This window comes from Hydra vulgaris, chromosome 14 (assembly GCF_038396675.1).
Source record: "Hydra vulgaris chromosome 14, alternate assembly HydraT2T_AEP".
Classification (NCBI taxonomy): Eukaryota; Metazoa; Cnidaria; class Hydrozoa; order Anthoathecata; family Hydridae; genus Hydra; species Hydra vulgaris.
The window spans coordinates 19,163,916-19,183,798 of NC_088933.1; the positions used below are offsets into that span (position 1 = coordinate 19,163,916).

Here is a 19,883-nt window from a genome sequence, read left to right on the forward strand (position 1 = left end):
GATATTATTTTTGAAATTTTTATACAATTTTGCTTCATTTGAGTACCAGGTTGACATACTTTAAAAAAACTTTTTTTTTGAAAATATTAGGGACCCATTAAATATTCGAGGGTCTTGGTCAAAAATATTCGAGGGTCTTGGTCAAAAATATTCGAGGGACCCCTTAAAATACCTTTTATTCAAAAAAATTTTAAAAACGGAAAACGCAAAAGAAAGTTTTTTAAAAATGAATCGAAAATTCTGAAGATGGAGACAATGTTTGTAAAGGTAAAAAAACTCCTCAATGTTTGAAAATTCCTCAACTTCTACCAATGATCAGGACAGCAAAATTTCTAGTGCAAAAATTGTAGCACAGAAAAATGTTTCTATCGGGAAAAAAGATGAAGAACAATTAATAGGAAATAAGCGTGAAGCAGATTGCATAGAGTTATTTGAAGAAGAAACTGAAAAAGATCGAAAGTGAGGAACTGAATGAAGAAACTCACGATAATCATAGGAATGATGGTGGGACATGAAAAGAATTAACGAATGAAACTATGACCCAACTAATAGCCACAGGACCAGCAGAATATCAATATATCAATGACAATTTTCGACCTCCAAGCAATCGTATAAATTATATATCTAGGTTAATATCTAGGTTGTTGTTGTACCAAAAAACTTCTTTTTTTTTCGGAAAAGGGTCAATGAAGAAACCTACTGTAGAGAATGGTATATTCTCCGCTCACTGGTAGATTGTTGTAGGATTGTTGATTGGAGATTTTGATTGGAGATTTTGATTGGAGATTGTTCTGCTTTTTATGCAAACTATTCAAGTCATCTCTTGTTGCTCTCGCAACATCTGGATTAAAAGACTGGAAAAATGCATCGACATTGATTAAAGGTCATGAAAGTTTTGTTGATCACATGAAATGCTCTTTTATCCTACTTAACTAGAAAAACTAACAATACGTTAAAATCTAATTTGGAAAATGAGATTTAAATAGAACAAGCTTACTGGCAGAAAGTTTTGGAAGGAGTTGTTGCGGTAATTTGAACATTGGCTCAAAAAAATTTAGCATTTAGAGGTTCTAATAAAAATTTTGGAAATCAAAACAACGAGAACTTCATGAGGCTACAGGAGCTAATTGCTAAACTTGATCCCTTTCTCTCAGAACACATTCAAAAACATGAAAATCAAGGATCTGGTTATTCATCATATCTATCAAAAACAATTTATGAAGAAATTATACAATTAATGGCGAAAAATGTTTTATTGTCAATAATTGATGATATCAAGCAATCTAAATATTTTGATCTTTCTGTAGACTCAACACCAGACTTGTCCCATACTAATTAAGTCTATGAAATTATACGATATCTGCCACCAAGAAAGACAAAGGTAATGAAAAGACTCTAAAAATTTCTTGAAATTGAAGCTCACAGTGGTAGCTATCTAGGTGAAACTATATTCAATTTTTTGACCTGAGGCTGTGGAATTGATTTTTCAGGTTGCAGAAGACAATCTCACGACAATGTGCCAAACATGGCAGGAAAATATAAAGGAATGCAGACGGTTATTTTAGAGAAAAATAAATTTGCTCAATTCCTTTCATGATTATGGAAATCTTTGAATTTAGTAGGAGCTGCAAGTGTAAACTCCTCCATAGAATGTGTGAATTTGTTTGCAATCATTCAGAAAATAAATAATTTCTTTGAATACTCAACCAAAAGATGGAACATTTTAACTAAACACAGTCACTTTTATCATTTTTGATGAATTATAATAAAGTTTTGGAAGATCAGTTTGATCAAACTGAGAAAGAAGCAAAAAATATTCTTCCAGATGTCGACTACAAAGTTACAAGGAAAAAAACCAAAATAAGGTTTCTTAATGAAAATCCGGGCAAAGAAACGGATTCTCTGACATTTTCTCCTAGAGAGAATTTCAAAGAACTTATTTTTTAAAAGTATTTTTAACTTCAATTAAAAGTATGATTAAAAATTTGGAGCGGACATTTAAAATCTACAAAGATTTGTCACTTAAATTTTATTTTCTGGTTGACGTTGAAATCGTCGAGGAAAAATTTAAAGCTATAGTCATCAAAATCGTTAAATTGCATAATGAAGACATTGACATAAATTTATTCGAAGAAGTCAAACATCTACATTTGTCAGTGAAAGTCTTTAACAAAAAATCCAATTTGAATCACCAGGAAATTTATGAAATCATTAAGGAGAAAAAATTGGAAATTGCATTTCCAAATGTTGCAATTTTATTGAAAATTTTTGTGTTTAATGTCCCTTAATTGCTCAGGAGAAAGATTCTTTTCAAAGTTAAAGTTGATTAAAATCAGTCATCGAGTTACTATTTCTCAAGTTTTTTTAAATGCTCTGGCAATATTAGCTAGTAATGTTGATCAAATTAAAGAAATCAATTTCGATGAATTAATACGTTTGTTAAGGAAAAAAATAAGAAATTTAATAACAAAATAAAAAAATTTTTAATAAAGTTTTTGTACCGCTGTAGTATGAAAATTTTACTCTCGCTTTTTTTTACCCCCCAGTAAAAATCGCATATTAAATTTTTACTTTACCCATTATAAGATTTTTACACCTATAAAATATTTTGCGGCAAAATGTGTTTTACGACTTTGTTGTATTTTGACAATATTTTTTAACGTTTTAAAGTTATTGGCTTTTTAACGTTTTAAAGTTATTGGCAGAAGCGATTCTGTTTAACATGAACATTATTTAAAATTTTTGTAGCGATAAAATCAAAGGACAAAATGTAAGGTATTATTAATAAACAAAATGACGCCGTTGGACGCTTTTACGTAACTCTTTGTTTAAAAAACAATCGAACGAATATATATATATATATATATATATATATATATATATATATATATATATATATATATATATATATATATATATATATATATATACATATATATATATATATATATATATATATATATATATATATATATATATATATATATATATATATATATATATATATATAAATATTTATAAAAAAAACTATATATACTGCTTCTTCAGAGCAGTCTATTTTATCTAACTGGCAATGAAGATGAACACAAGTCAGTTTGCTAAAATTTTCTAATCTGTGCAACGAGATACACGAGGAAATTATAAGGTATTTAAATATTGCATAAAGATTTATTTATTATTAAATTTTCTTACCGTATGCGCAACGAGATATACGAGGAAATTATTACGTATTTAAATATTGCATAAAGATTTATTTATTATTATTATTTTTTAAATTTTTCAACCATATGCGCAACGAGGTACACGAGGAAATTATGAGGTATTTAAATATTGCATAAAGATTTATTTTATATAATTCAAAAATGCATCTTAGATGCTTGATGATACGAGATGGGGCACTGACGAGGAGATATGAGGATGCGCTTTATTAAAGGGGGTAGATGTCCATATATATATACAGCAAATATGGAGCGAAAAAAAAAATGCAATAATTGAAATTAAACAACAATATTTAAAATCTGTCAAACAAGAATGCATAAGTGGGTTCCTAGAAATATAGAATAATCACTTAACTTATTAAGTCGTTTACTGCATGGGTAGGTCATCCATTTTGTTTTTGCTCTTTATTTGCTGTATACTTGGATATCTATTTCCATTAATGAAGCATATCCAATTATGGCATATTTAAATATCCAGTTATTTCATCATGTATTGTGTTACACGTCTGGTTAACAACTTTGTTTCTAATTGGCTTATGTTCGTCTTCATTTCGACTTATGCTAAATGAAACTGCTCTAAAAAAGCAGTTTCCATCTCCTTTAATTCTATGGATTACTCTAGGATAAAGAGTTAGGTTGATGTTTCCTTCGGCGACATTGAGTGTCCTAACAATTTCAAACTATTTACATTGCTTTCATGTTGAGTATTACCGTATGTGTTGCTTGATTCAACGTCTTTGATAACTAGTTCAGTTTTAACATTATCATTGTTTGATAATTTATTAATTATTTCTAGTTGTTTGATAATTTCTATTAATTATTTCTAAAGAGAAAATCCTAAATAATGCTGTCATTATTTAGGGTTTTCTCTTTGTATAATGACAAACTTGTAAGGTCATACTGTTTTTTCAATACTTTGACTTTTTCATTCTTTAAACTGCAGTTATTTGTACTTGATATATTAGTTATCGTGTATGGTCCAATCCATGACTTTACAAGTTTTCCAACTTTTCTGTCATCACGTTTATGATTTCGCAATAAGACTTTTGCTCCAATAGCAATACTATTCTATTAAATATAATGATAATGCTACCGAGTAGCATTATCATTATATTTAATCAGGCTCTGATCTATATCTATCGGCATAATAGATTCTCTTTAATAAGATAATGCAAAGGGTGAAAATCCAGTGGACTTCATCACTACCATCAATGATAAATGGCCATTCAAGAGCAGCATCTTTTAGCAATTTCACTAATGTGCGTTTTATTGATTGATTTTGACGTTCTACTAAACCATTTACTTGTGGATGATATGCACTTGTCATACGCTGACAAGTTCCAGTTTTTTTGTTAAGTTCATTGGATAGCATGTTTACAAATTCACGACCTTGATCGTTAATCTGTATTAAAGGTCTGGTCAGGTAATTCTGCTGTCTGTCATGTCAGGTTATCATGCTACTGGTAACATGTAACTCAGTACAATCTGCTTCATGTACTGCTGTCTTGTAGAATACGCTTTTTTAGGCAAAGACTAGGAGAAGTCAACTCCGACTTAAAACACCCCTGCCTTGGGGCTCTTGGTTGAGTAAAGGCTATAGATAGTGTCTCAATAAAGATACTCATCTTTGGCAGATGTTAAACGCATCCGGGTACTGTTTTGAAGAAGGCCTACTTGGCAAAGACTTAAAGGGTAAACAGATTCTATCTGCTGACCAGCCTCGCACCCCTTATTCGTTTATTAGGCTGGCGCGGATATATTTATAATACATTGTTTCCAGTTTAAGGTGTTGAATGCTGGATCATCTAGACTAATTGCCTGGGCTTTGCTTTTGTCTCTGTTTTTATGACTAAGCAACTCATACTATTATCTCCTAATGAGGGTACAACTCTATAACTCAGTTTTATGGTTCTGAGGCCGGCTGGTAGTCGAGTTTCCCAAAATCTGTGGTAGCTCTTTGAGAGGTTGAATACATCAACAGCTGTAAATTATCAGAGTACTAACAGTGTCATGTTGCGCATGGATGGTATCCCTGTTTTTACTTTTGATGTGCATTGTTGAGGCCGCATTTGTAGCCCTTTTTCGGCTTAGGGTTTGTGAATAGTTATGAGACAATTGCTTGAACAATTAAATAGTGTACTGAGAACTACTTTTGCTTTAATTCAAGTTCTTTAAAACATTTAAAATAACTAAAGTACCAAAAACTATAAAACACAAAAAACCATTGTCATTACCAAGTTCTCAAAACCTATCATTTACTAATATTCGTGGTCTTCGAAGTAACTTTTTTTTTGTTGAGTCTTATCTCTCGCAAAGTTCACCAGACCTACTTGCTCTTTGTGAGTCTAACTTGAGTTCAGCTGTCTCACCTTGTGATTTTAGTATTGATGATTATCTTCCTTTATGTCGTAAAGACTCCAATAGTCACATGCTTGGCCTAAGCATTTACGTTTGTAAGAATTCACCACTTCACTCTACCGCTTTTCTCTTCTTTCTATATTGCTCTCCTTCATCTCAAGACTGCACTCTTTTCGATGATATTTCTGATTAAATTGACCAAGCCCTTTCTCTTTATCAACCAGCTTATATCGTTGTTGTTGGTGACTTTAATGATCATCACACTAAATGGCTTGGCTGTAGTGTCAGTGACTCTGCTGGTGTTATGTCCAACAACTTTTGCCCTTCTCAATTTCTAAGTCAAATAGTCAACTTTCAAACTCGCTTTCTAAACAACCCGAATCATTTACCTTCCAGGTTAAGCCTCACTCTTCTCAATGGTTTTCCTCACATTGTGCAGCTGCAATTTCCAATCGAAACCGTTACTTCCATATCTATCACCAAAAAAATTCTCCAGAAAACAAACGTTTATTTACTATTGCTAGAACCATTGTAAAAAGGTTTTGTCTAACGCCAAAGCCCGCTATTCTCAGGTCATGATATCTCGTATCTCATCTCAAAAATTAGGCTCTCGTGACTTCTGGAGAATCTTTAAAAGTATCAATAATAAGGGAAAATCTGTAAGTCCACCTCTCTTGTATGGTTCAGACTTTGTCACCTCACCTAAAGACAAAGCTGAATTGTTTGCTAAGAACTTTTTATCAATATCATCTCTTAGTTCCACTAGTTGCATTCTACCTGATATAGCCATCAAACAGATTGATCCATTACTTGACATTCGTATCACTCCAGCTTCTGTGACAAAAGTGATTTCTGCTAAGACACTTCTACAGCTTGTGGTCCAGACAACATACCTGTTGTAGTCTTGCAGAAGTGTTTCCGGAGCTGTCGTCTATAATTTCAAAACTATTTAACAAGTGCTAATCAGAGTCCGACATGCTGGAAAACGGAATCTGTTATCCCTACCTTCAAAAATTCTGAAGAGCAATCTAACTCGTCTAAATACCGTCCCATTAGTCTTCTTCGTATCATAAGCAAGGTTTTTGAATCTTTAATTAACAAGCACTTAATCTTTCATCTTGAACCTAATAACTTACTTTCTGATCATCAATACGGATTTTGATCTTCTTGTTCAACAGCTGGTTTGCTAACAGTAATAACCGGTAGGTTTTTTCGTGCATTAGACAGAGGTGGAGAGATTATAGCTATAGCTCTTGACATTTCTAAAGCTTTTGATAAAGTTTGGCATGCTGGTCTTCTCCAGCTTTCTTTATACGTGCTGGTCTTCTCAAGCTTTTTTCTTACGGCGTATCTGGTAACAACTTTAAGATTATTGAATCCTTCTTTTCCAATCGTAGTATAAAGTTTTCCTCAATTGGCAACACTCTTATTCATATCCAGTAACTTCAGGATTCCTCAAAGTTCTATCCTTGGTCCTATAATCTTTTTAATTTACATTAACAATCTTCCATATATTTTCACATCTGAGGTGGCATTGTTTGCCGATGATACTACAATTTATTCTTGTTATGATAAGAAGCCAACACTTTCTGATTGGTTGGAGGCATCTGAGCTTGAAAAAGGTCTAATTTCTGCTACAGCATGGGGCTCACTGTGGCTAGTGAACTTTAATTCAGATAAAATTCAATTTTTATTCAGCCAATCGTTAACGCAATAATTTAGATTTTCCTATATTTATGAACTCTAATGATGCCTTTTCTCTTTTAGACAAGGTGCAAAAACGCATTGTAAACATAGTTGGACCTGTTCTCCTGCCAACCTCCAACCATTATCACATCATCGTAACGTTGCCTCTCTTTCTCTTTTCTACAAATACTACAATGGGCACTGCACTAAAGAGCTAGCGTCTCTTGTGCTATCTACTAAAATTTATTCTCGTGTTACTCCTCATTCAATTAAATCTCATCCTTTTTCTGTGACTGTTCCTAAGTGCTCCAAAAACTCTTATTCGTCGAGTTTATTTCCTTGAATATCAGTTCTTTGGAACTCGCTTCCTTCATTTTGCTTTCCTGATTCATACAATTTTCAATATTTTAAGTCGTCTGTCAATCGTTATCTTGCTCTACAAACTTAATCTTTTCTCTTCCAGTAATTTCCAACTCTTATAATGGTTCTTAGCAGCCTTGTTGGAAGCAACGATGTAAAAAAAAGAAAAAAAAAAAAATTCAAAGCTGCCGTGTCTACATATTTGTTATGCAAGAATAATGCCAAAGAGTTTGCGGTTTTATCAAAAAGAGGTCTAACCTCATCCCATTTACTAAAATAGTCTACTAGTACAATCAGATGTTTGTAACCATTTGCATCTGGTAGTTGATTCAAATTAATTCCAAACCTGCTTCATGTTACCTTTTGGAATTGATATGCTTTGTAACAGTGGTTTAACTTGAAGTTTCTTGTTTTTTGCTTTTTGACAGTTACCACATTCTGATGCGTAGATGGTAATGTCTTTTACAATTCCAAACCAAACAATCTACTTTGAATATGTTCTGTTATTGAATTGATGCCTACGTGGTCAGATAATGCATTAACCATATAAGAAATATCATTACCATTATGCACAGACTCAATTATATGCTGGTGCTCTTCTTTACACCAAGTAAAAATTTAATATGAGATTTTTACTGGGGAGTAAAAAAAACAACAGGCCCGCCGAGAGCCATAATTTAAGACGGTGCAAGAGATATTTTTGGGTCCTTTACCCATAATTCTAATATTTTAAACTATTACTGTATGCTTTTGCTGAACCAATTGTGGTTTAATTCGACATTGGTTTTTGAAATTGGCAATTGTTCACAATGAGGATGCAACCTTGCATTACAGTTTTATTTCTAGCTACAATTTTTTCATTTACTAAAGAATATTAATTTAAAGAATAATTATTAACCGTTTTGAATTACTGTTTTGTTTTTTTATGAAATTAGTTATTCTTTCATTATTGGATTAAAGGATATTTCTGAAATAAAAATTCAGACTATTTGTTACGTTTCAATCATGTTCAATAATACAATAATCAATCTCAACAAATATACAAGTACTAATAAAAACAGAATTTTAACAAATAGTTTATTCCAAGAATAGTTCATTTACAAAACAAAGGTGCTTTTCTTGCTTTTTTTGAAGCGAAATTTCGAATAACTTTGTCAAAATCAATTGACCTAGATATTGAAGATTCGAGACTCAACATTGCCAAATCCACTAACCGTCCTTGTAGCATTGTAGTTTTTAAAAAGTTTTTAATCAGTTTTAGTTTGCTGAATGAGCGTTTGGCGGATGCAACTGCAGCAGGAATTGTTAAGAATATTCTCAAGCATACACAAACATTTGGAAATAGGCCATGTAAATTAGTTCGAGTAATCAAATTTAGGAGTTTAGTTTTAATCAAAGGGGTTTCATTGATTCGATCCAAAATTTGCATAATATATAGATTTTAACTGTTTTATTTCTATTACAATATCTTCGCTAACATCTGCTGAATACTCTTCACTTAATAATTTTGCTTTCATTTCCAATGTATCCAAATCAATATTGAGATAATTCCACATGAAGCTAAACTTATCTGAAATTCTCTGTGCTGCTTTGAATCTTACAGTAAGGCCACCAATAACACTATCTAATGCTACATAGAAAACAAATCTTCTAAAGCAGAATTCCACCATGGTCTCATCTTCATTTAAATCTGTAAACCCTTGATCCTCTGGCTCGCCAACAACTCTGACTCTTTTGCGATTTGCACCACCACGTCCTCTTGATAGTTTGACTTCTACATCCAAATTCATAGCAACATTCTTTGATTCTGACCAGATATCTTTCCATTTATTCCGAAGCTCAAGAAGTTGTCTCAGTAAGTGGTTTATGTTGTCCACTTCCACATCTAAAGTTGCATTTCTTGCTTGAATAACTTTGTTGCAAAAATCAATCGGAACAAGAATTTTGTACCATATTGATGACATTATTATGCAGGAAAATGAATTAATATAATATAAGGCATCTTCTACTTCAGTTCTTGTTTAAGAAGTCAAATTTAATTCTAAAAGCTCTTTCAATGACAATTTAATCCCAGAAAGTTGTGCTGCAAAAGGTTTGACACTTTCAACACGATCTGACCACCTTGTATGTGACATTCCTTTTAGTGAGCAATTGATGTGTTTTGATAATATCTCCCATCGTTTTGGACTTGAGCTGAACAAATTATATACAGTTTGAATCGTTCCAAAAAATGTTACAGCTTCAGGAATACATTCTGCCGCATCATTTTCCACAAGATTAAGTGTGTGACATCCGCAAGGGGAAAATAGTGCTAATGGACATAACTGAAGTATTTTGGCTTGCACACCATTGCATTTTCCAGCCATATTTGATTCATTGTCATATGCTTGTGCCCTGCAATCTGAGAGAGGAATGGAGTTATGCTGAAATGTTTCCACTACCATTTGAGATATTTTATCCCCAGTTTTATTGTTGCAATCTACATATGTTATAAATCGTTCAACAATTTCATATTGTGAATCTTTTAATATTACATCTCGTAATATGAATGTTGTTTGCTCTGTATGTGACGAATCTGGTGTTGCATCGACCATTATTGCGAAATACTTAGCAGATCTTCTTTCTTGTAAAATATGCTGTCGCACCAAATCTGAGCATTCTGCAATGAATTCATTTTGAGTATCAGCTGATAGATAATGAACTTGAAGTCTTTTGCCTTTTCGCTGAGATTCTTCCACTGATAATACATGCTCTTTAAGTATAGGGTCCCAATGTGAAAGTAACTTTATAAGACCCAAAAAGTTGCCATTATCTACATCACCAAATTCGCTAGGAAGATCCCTAAAAAGCCAATCCACGTTCACCCAAAAATAGGATAACATCTAATATTCTTTTAAGAATATTGAACCATTTTGTTGATTGCGATTTAATCGAGCTTTCCAAGTAAGTTTCAATACCCTTTCCAAATAAAAAACGTCTTTTTAATTCTCGCCAAGCAAGGTAACATTCCCTGAGGACATTACTCCTCTCATGTTCTGAAATCCTGTTACACAACTTTCGCCATTTACCAGTTGCTGCATATTCACCAGGTGAAGCCAATACTGATCGCAAACTTAAATTTCTCTCAGTAACAGACCTTTTGGAAATACTACCAGAAAATAATCGACATGGAAAGCAAAATAATGCCTGTTTATGTTGACTTCAAACCAGCCAGTCTCTTTTATGAACTTCACCGTTGACATTCTTAAAATTTAAAATTGTCTGAGGAAAAGCCTGATTGTTAATATCTTTGGGTAATTTGTTAGGAAAATCGACATGGTCATTTGTGACATATATTTTTCTATCTCAGATTGAGAGGGAATTTCACTCAAAAGATTACCAATATCAAGAAGGACCTGACCACAATTAGAAGCAGAAAGGCTTACAGTCTCAATCCCATTTGAATCATCTTTATTATCTTCAAACGTTTCAACTTTTTCCCATCAAAACAATCAGTTAAATCATCGCTTATTTTATCTACATCATTTGCTTTAGAAACAGTGTCCTCTTGTTCATTATCATTGAGATTTGATGCAGTGACTCCAACGTTAAAAAGCGTCCGCATACCCTTTTTTTCATTCATAATATGTTTTTGTCTTTCTTTCCTTTTTTGACATCCTGACTTGTGAAGAGGCAGCATCGTTTATGATAATTTCTAAAATTAAAATTTTAAAAATGTCATGCTATTAAATATAAAATATAAATAAGAATAGAGTATTCCAAAAATATGCAATTAATTATAAGACTTTATAATATTGCTTTACAGGTTATTTATTAACAGTAAAATAAGTCAATTATAATTATTACCTAATTTAATCAAGGTATTGATTAATTATTATAAATAAAAATCGTTACTGTTAGCAGTATCAAAAAGCAGTAACACTACACAATATTGGAAGAAAATAATTATTAGCAAAACCTTGAATGTACTTTTAAATTGAAAAGGAGAAAAGACTAAAATTTATCAGCTGCACATTGAACTTATAGGAACAATAGGAATGTACTTTCAATTAAGTCTGCATGAAAAAAAATTTAAAAAAGAGAAAAGACCCGACTGAAAAATTCTAAAGAGAATCTAACTAGAATTCTAAATTCTAAATAGAATAGAATAGAATTTTAAATTCTAAATAGAAATTGTAAGTTACAATTAATAATGGGAAAATAACGAGAATAAATAGAGGAAATTATGGAGACATTTCAACCGAGATTCGAGCTAGATTACTGCAGACAACGACTAGTTAGTTTCTAGCTGTCAAGCTCTAGTTAGATTCTCTTTAGAATTTTTCAGTGGGACCAAAATATGCCGATTTTTTAAGTGTATGAATATCTTTTTCTAAATGTGCAAAATATGTGTTTTTTAAGTATGTCACTAATAAATTTTTGTGATTATTATTGTAATTATTTTCAAAAAAAGCTTCGGTTAATGGGCCCCAATTGTTCTATGGGCCCAGGAGCAGTGCACCGCCTGTACCCCAATCTCAGCGGGCCTGTATATACATATATATATATATATATATATATATATATATATATATATATATATATATATATATATATATATATATATATATATATATATATATATATATATATATATATATATATATATATTGTTATTGTTATTATTATGTCATCTTAAGACAGAGTTTTGTCCAATTCATTTTCAACATAAAAGTCCGATTGACGCTCTTCTTTTTTAGTGGCCCTATAATCATTTTTAAAAATTAGTTTTAATTTACTTAAATCTTGCTCACTTTTTAAAAGTTGCACACTTTCTGCGAAAGGTACTGGGATTGCTTTAAAAAATTCGAATTAGAATGTATATAGATTGGAAAAAAGGCTATAGACCCTTTGAGTATTTTAGCTTGAGAAAGCCTAAAGATTTCCACGAGTGAAAAATGAAGACTCAACATAAAAGACTACAACATAAAAAATAAATCTTTTTTTTTTTGGTTGGTCCCCACCAACTAAAGAAGGAAGATTAATTATTTAAAACCATATTTCTTTGGTAATAAAAATGTAAGCAAAGATAATTGTTATGCACATTAAAAAAAATATATTTTTTTATTTTGCTTTTTTATAAATAAAATCTTATGTTATTTTTGACGTTTGTCTTCTAGCACCCTTATAATTATGGCGCCAGAGGCACGTATGTCTCTTTAGTCCCTCCCTTTCGGTGGACCTACGCACAGGGTAATCCTACAAATACTCAGTCTAAAATAACGTTATTCCTCATTTTTGAAAAAACCAAAAAGGGTGTAAAAATCCATATAAAAAAATAGTAATAATAAATGATAATAATAATTTAAAATGATTATTTATATATTTATATTAATATTAGTTATTATTAATCATAAATAAATAAAAATAATAATAAGTCTCTACAAACGAGAGCGCGAAAATAGAATTATTTTAGGCTTCTTAACTGTAGGATTACCTATATACAGTATTTCATGTTTACTAATATAGTTTAATATCTTACTAATAATATAATACTACTAATAATTATATAGCCAATTAATTAATCATTAAACGCTATATAAATATTAAATTCATAATAATGGAAATTAAATTATTTTTTTACCGATTTGATTTACTCAGGAACCCTTTTTAAAGTTAAGCATGCTTTTCAGCTCGTTTGGTAGTTACCACGCTTTGATGTCTAAGGCTTAGAAAAGTAATTGAAAATATTGACATTTATATTATTGTTATATATATATATATATTTTTGTTTCTTCCCCCTTTTCTGTTTGTTATTTGACGGTCATCACTTTTTTTTTACAAGGTCTCTGGTTTGTATTTACTTTATATTATTTGGATTGTTCCTTCACAAAAATAGTGATATTATTTTTCACTTTATTTTAAACTACTTTTTATGTTTGAAATATATTGATTGATCGAGTTGTATCTATGGACCTTGTACCTTTTTATTTTATTTATATGTACATGTTTGAATTGTATATTGAAATTGACTTACATGGGTATAATACATATTTATATATTTTTGTATAAATAATCCATCACATCATTTATAAATGTATAATTTAGGAATGTTTGAAACTTATGTATAAAAACAATTTTTACAGCTTATTAACAAAATTAAAGTAGATTTAAAATGGCTAAAGGTCTGAGGTCAAAGCGAAGAAAGAGGAACAAAATTGCAATGAAAGAAAGGCTTAAGCCAAAACATGATGCACATCTTGCAGCTATTCTTCAGACGTTTAAGGAAAGTACTGATGAATTAATGGAAACTGCTGAGAGTAAAAACGAAGTACAAACTGATTCCAAAGTTGAAAAAATGAATGTCGATACTGATAATCAACAAGAAGGGAAAAAAGTTAAAATCCCTCGTGTTGATATCAAGAAAGTAGTTCAATTCATGTCTCAAAAAAAGCAAAAAAAGTTTCAAGCAAAACTTAAAGCAGATAAAAAACGTTTGAAAAGTAAAAAACCGAAAAAAAAGGCTTTTAAATGGTGATTTTTATCATCTATTTATAACAAGTAAAGATTTCTTTGTATTGTTTTACTTAATGAAAATATTATACTATAAATTTTGTTTTTTCTTTTGAATTTTTTTAATTTAATGTAGATAATTTTAGAGGTCTTATAACCTATGAAATCCTAAAATGGTATATTGACAATAAAAAATTTTTTATTACTATCTCCTGCTGATCTTTACATATTATGAGATATTTTGACGACATTTTTTATGCTTTTATGTATTTTTTCTTGGATTTTAACAGTTAAAAAATATTTTACGTTTTTTTACATTCCAAGTTTACTTCTTAGTTATAGATTTATAATTTATATGTTCATCTATTTAATACTATCACTGATATTAGAAGTGAAGTCAAAGTTTTCAATTTATATTTTATAAAATTATTATAAATAATTTCCTACTTTTATTTAAAGTATTAGAAAGAAATGTATAAGAATAATATAACTAATAGTTTATCAATAACAAATGATAAATAGTTTTAAAATTTAATTTGAATATTTTAATATTTATCTGACCATTATAGTTATTATGATAAGTAATATTCATGATTTAAAAGTAATAATTATAAAATAATTTAAATATAATAATCTTCTTATTTCTTAATCATGGTATTGGAACAATGGATGAAATCATGGTATGGGTAGTGGTTTTTAGTAGGGAGTCACCATTTTATGTCTTTTAAGTGCAATGCAACTTCCTCTGGTTTCAGAGTTAATGCAACTTCATGTTTCTGAGTTTATTTAAAAGGTGATCAATGCAAAAATAAGAAATCTTAAAATGGACTCTGCCTTTAAATAACTATTTCTTTTTGATCTCTTGTGCCCAGGAACTCTAAAAATATTAGGAGACTTATGGACTGCATTGAAAAAGCAACCTTTCTATTTAATGATACTATTAACGGTTTAGAACCTATTCTTTTTTAACCAGAAGTTCCCCAGACCTACTTGCTCTTTGTGAGTAATTCAAATTTGAGTTCAGCTGTCACATCTTGTGATTAAAATGTTGATGGTTATCTTCCTTTAATTCGTAAAAACTTCAATAGTCACATGCTTAGCCTGGGCATTTACATTCGTAAGAATTCACCCATTTATCTGAAAACTAGGTTTAAATCCACATACTATTCTTTTATGTACTTTCATTTAGCACCACTTTTTTTCTATCACTTTTCTCTTTGTTCTACATTGCTCTCCTTCATCTGAAAACGATACTATTTTTGATGTTATTTCTGATCAAATTGACTGAGTCTTTTCTCTTTATCCTTCAGCCAATATCATTGCTGTAGGTGAGTTAAACGTTAATCATACTGAATAGCTTGGTTCTTGTGTCAGCGACTCTGCAGGCGTTAAGGCGCACAACCTTTGCCTTAATCTCTTACACAAATAGACATTTTTCTTACTCTCTTTCCAGATAATCCAAATTAATTAACTTCTTTACTCGACTTATATCTTGTTTCTGATCCTAGTCAGTGCTCTTCACATTTATCCTTCGGTGCTTCTGATTTAGTCACTTCACAGTTTGATCTCTCTAAAACCATTATCTCATTCTTCATCATCAGAATCCCCTTATCATCATACCTCTTACAATTAGCTTAAAGCTGACTCTTTCCATGATTTTCTTTGTGATGGGTTTTTAATAAAAATCTTTCATCTTCCTGCTGATAAATGTGCTTCTTATGTAACTTTGTGGATTCAGGCTGGCATGCAATCTTTTATTCTCTCAACAATTTCAAGTCAACCCTCACTTTTCCCTGTGGTTTTTCTCTTGTGCTGGTGTAATTTCCAATTGAAACCATTGCTTCCATATCTGCCGCCAAAGCAATTCTAAACAAAATGGATGTCTGTTTGCTATTGCTAGAAATGATTTTGTCAAATGCCAAAGCCCGCTATTCTCAGGTCATAAAATCTTGCATTTTATCTCAAAAATTAGGCTCTCATAATTTCTGCAGAATCTTTAACAGTATCAATAATAAGGGCAAATTTGTTATTCCATCTCTCTTGTATGGTTTATACTTTGTCACCTCACCTAAAATCAAAGCTGAATTGTTTGCTAAGATTTTTTCATCAATATCATTTCTTGATTCCTCTAGTTGCGTTCTACCTGATATAGCTGTCAAACAGCTTGATCCATTGCTTAACATTCGTATCACTCCAGCTTCTGTATTTAAAGTGATTTCCTGACTCTTAGACTCTTCTAAAGCTTGTGGTCCAGACAACATACCTGTTATAGACTTGCAGAAGTGTTCTCCGGAGACTTTCAGAACTATTTAACAAGTGCTTATCAGAGTCTTGTTTTCCAGCATGCTGGAAATCGGAATCTGTTATTCCTATCTTCAAAAATTCAGGAGAGCGATCTGACTTGTCTAACTACTGTCCCATTAGTCTTCTTCCTATAATAAGCAAGGTTTTTGAGTCTTTAATTGAACAAGCACTTAATCTTTCATCTTGAATCTGATAACTTACTTTCTGATCATTAGTATGGATTTCGATCTTCTCTTTCCTCTACTGATTTGATAATAGTAATAACTGATAAGTTTTATCATGGATCAGATAGATGCGAATAGTTTAGCACTATCGTTCTCTACATTTGAACATGTCTTTCGAAAAGGACACAAGTCCAAAACTTTTAATAGTTTATAAATTTAAATTAAAAATTTCTGTATGGTTTATGTTTTTTTTTATAAAAATAAAACTCACATAAGTTATATTTTTGTTGATTTTGAAAAGATTTCTACCCTTTTGGATCCTTATGGCTTTATTGTTTATGGCTTATACTTTATGATTCTATATTTTTTTAAATTTATATTAACGATCTTCAAGAGATACTCAAATATATGGTGGCTGATAGTACTATCGTTTATTCCTGTCTTGATAAAAAGCCAAATCTCTCTGATTGCTTGGAGGGGGCATTTGAGCTTGTAAAGGATCTCACTTCTGCTACAACATGGGGCTTTCTGGCTAATGAACTTTAGCTTAGATAAAACTTTTTTTCATATTTATGAACAGTAATGTTTTTAAAAAAACTTGTTCTCTGTTTTATATAGGAAGTTATATACCGTTCATATTCTTGGATTAACTGTTTGTTCCAATCTTTCTTGGAAACCATATATCAAATTCATTGCTAAATTAGCATCTGCTAAGATTGCATTTCTTTATTGTGCTTGCCACTTTCTTAATCCAGATTCTATTCTTCACTCTATAAATCTCTAATCTGTCCTGAAATACTGTTGCCATATCTGAAGCAGATCTTTGAATGATGCCCTTTCTCTTTTAGAAAAGATGCAAAAACACATTTTAAACATAGTTGGACCTGCTCTTGCAGTCAACCTTTAACCATTGTCTTATCGTCGTAATGTTGCTTTTCTTTCTCTTTTCTATAAATACTATAATGTGTGCTACTCTAAAGAGCTACAATAATTTTAGAAGATGGTACTCTTGTACCATCTTCTAAAATTATTGTTGTGCTACTCGTTATTCAATTAAGTATCATCCTTTTACTGTGACTGTTCCAAAGTGCTAAATGGTTTAAAATTGATGGTTTAAAAGTTACAACCTTCTTTCAACCACATAGTTTTTGAAAAAGAGTTTAATGCTGCTAGGAATTAGACAGAACTGAAACTTCATACCTCTTGCTTACAAAATAAAAGCTCTACCATTACTGTACTTGTATTGTTTTTTATTCATTATTTTATTCTTGTTTTTAGTTAAGTTTCTAAATCTAAAAGTAAAGCTAGTTAATAATATATAGCTTCTAATAGCAATGTGTAATACATTTCTACTCTATTTTTGTAATACATTTTTCGAAATTCATATTTTTTTAAATGACTTCTAAAGTCATTTAAAAAAATATGAATTTCAAAAAATGTCAAAATAATAAGTCTTTAGGAGATCATCTTATAAACTTTTTTTTTTGTGTGTGGCGTATGAGTTTTTTACAAGCTTAATAAGAATAATTCTGTTTTGCAACATTTTAATTATATTTATACTTTACTTTCTACACAATAATACACAGTAGTTACAAAAAATGGCACAATACAAAGGGGCGTCAGTTGATGGTTTTCGTGCAAAAACTTTGTTAAAAAAGAGAGAAAAGCAAAAGGAAGAAATAGAGCATCTTAAAAATAAAATTACTGAAGTAAGTTACACATTTTTGTTTGTTATTTATTTGTACTATTATTTTATTACTTGTATATTTTTGTGGCATTTTTATGGTAAAAAGTATTCCAAGTTTTAATGATCTTTATTGTTTTGGAAATAAATTTCAAATAAATATAGGGAAGTTAACATGCACTTTTAATGGAAATAACAATGCACTGTTTTCACCTGCATCAATCATAATTAAATAATAATCAAATAATTTTAGATCACAAATCAATTTTAAATTAAAAGTTAATAGCGTTCATTTAGCTTAGCATTTAGCCTTTTTTTTTTCAGATTCAATAATTTCTTTTCTGCAAGGTGTTTTGGTTTTGTTTTTTGAAATGCGATACACATATAATTTAACATTTTTGTTCAGTATATAATGTTTTGCCTGTTTATTTTTTAGTTCATTCACTATTTAAGACTCAATCCATTTAAAATATTTTGTATTTTCAAAGTTCAAGTTTGGTTTGTTATTGTTAATGCTAGTTTTAAGTTTATTGTAAAAGATAAACCATAGTTAGACTGAGCTGAATGTTCACCAAAGTTGATTAGTTGCAAGGTCAAAAGATTTTCATCTAGTTTTTTTTTGATATTCATCTCATTAAGATATAACTACAGGCCTTGTTAAGAAGCATTACGCCATATGAATTTTGCGTATGAAATAGCAATTTCACTTACATATCAAGCTATTTACGATATGCCAAAAATTTTTTCAATTAGCTTATTATTAAAAGTCTTTTAAAATAGTTTATGTGGAAAACATTAAGCAGTAATTAGTTATTGTAAAAAATATTAGTGAAATATTTTTTTATTAGATAAAAAAACATAGTTAAATAAATTTTTTTCTATCATTTGCTTTTCAAAAAAAAATTTATTTTGAATTTATTTTATTATATTTACATTAAATTTATTTTTAAAGATTATAAATTTAAACAAAATATAAATTTATTTTATTAAGTTTAATTAAAAATCTTTTAAAAACGCTCAGTTTTAAAAAAATTTTTTACTGTAAAAATTTTCAAACTATGTTAAAGTAATGAAAATTTTTTTAAATAAATTTAATTCAAGTTAAAATGTTCGTATTACATTTAACTACTTTTTTTATTTATTTATAATTTCAAATTAATAACTTATTTTTTCATTTTGTTACAAAAGTGCTAACATACCAGTGTTTAATGCACTTATAACTGTATATGCTTGCAGGATAAACCATTATCGTGTCTGTAGGCAAAAGTATTAGATTTATTTAAAAAATTTTAGAGAAATTTATAGTAAATTTTATATAACTAATTTATGAAAGGATAATTTTTTTAGTTGTGAAATTGCTTTCGAACTAAAGTTTTTTCTTTAACATTAATTTTTTGAATTGATCATAGAATGAACCTTGGTTAAAAATGATTAACTAGTTTATGAGTAGTATGCGAAGATTTTGTTTAAGCCAAAATGTTAAAAAAAAAATGTTGATAGTTTTTTTTTTTTTTTTGCCAAGATAAGTTATGTTCATATTATAAAAAATCCTTGAAAAATAAGTTTCATTTTAATTAAACTTTCCAGATAAATTATTTGAGATATTAGTAAGAAACT

General features: G+C 29.9%; 1 protein-coding gene across 1 annotated transcript in view; it reads left to right on the plus strand.

Annotated features, from left to right (window-relative positions):
• Positions 1-18,131: 18,131 nt before the first annotated feature.
• LOC100209091 (protein FAM50A) overlaps positions 18,132-19,883 on the plus strand; it is a 67,060-nt gene continuing 65,308 nt past the window's right edge. Inside the window, exon 1 of the mRNA XM_065818299.1 lies at positions 18,132-18,291. Within this exon, the coding sequence (XP_065674371.1) occupies positions 18,181-18,291 (111 nt within the window). The 5' untranslated portion in view covers positions 18,132-18,180. The remainder of the gene's footprint in view (positions 18,292-19,883) is intronic.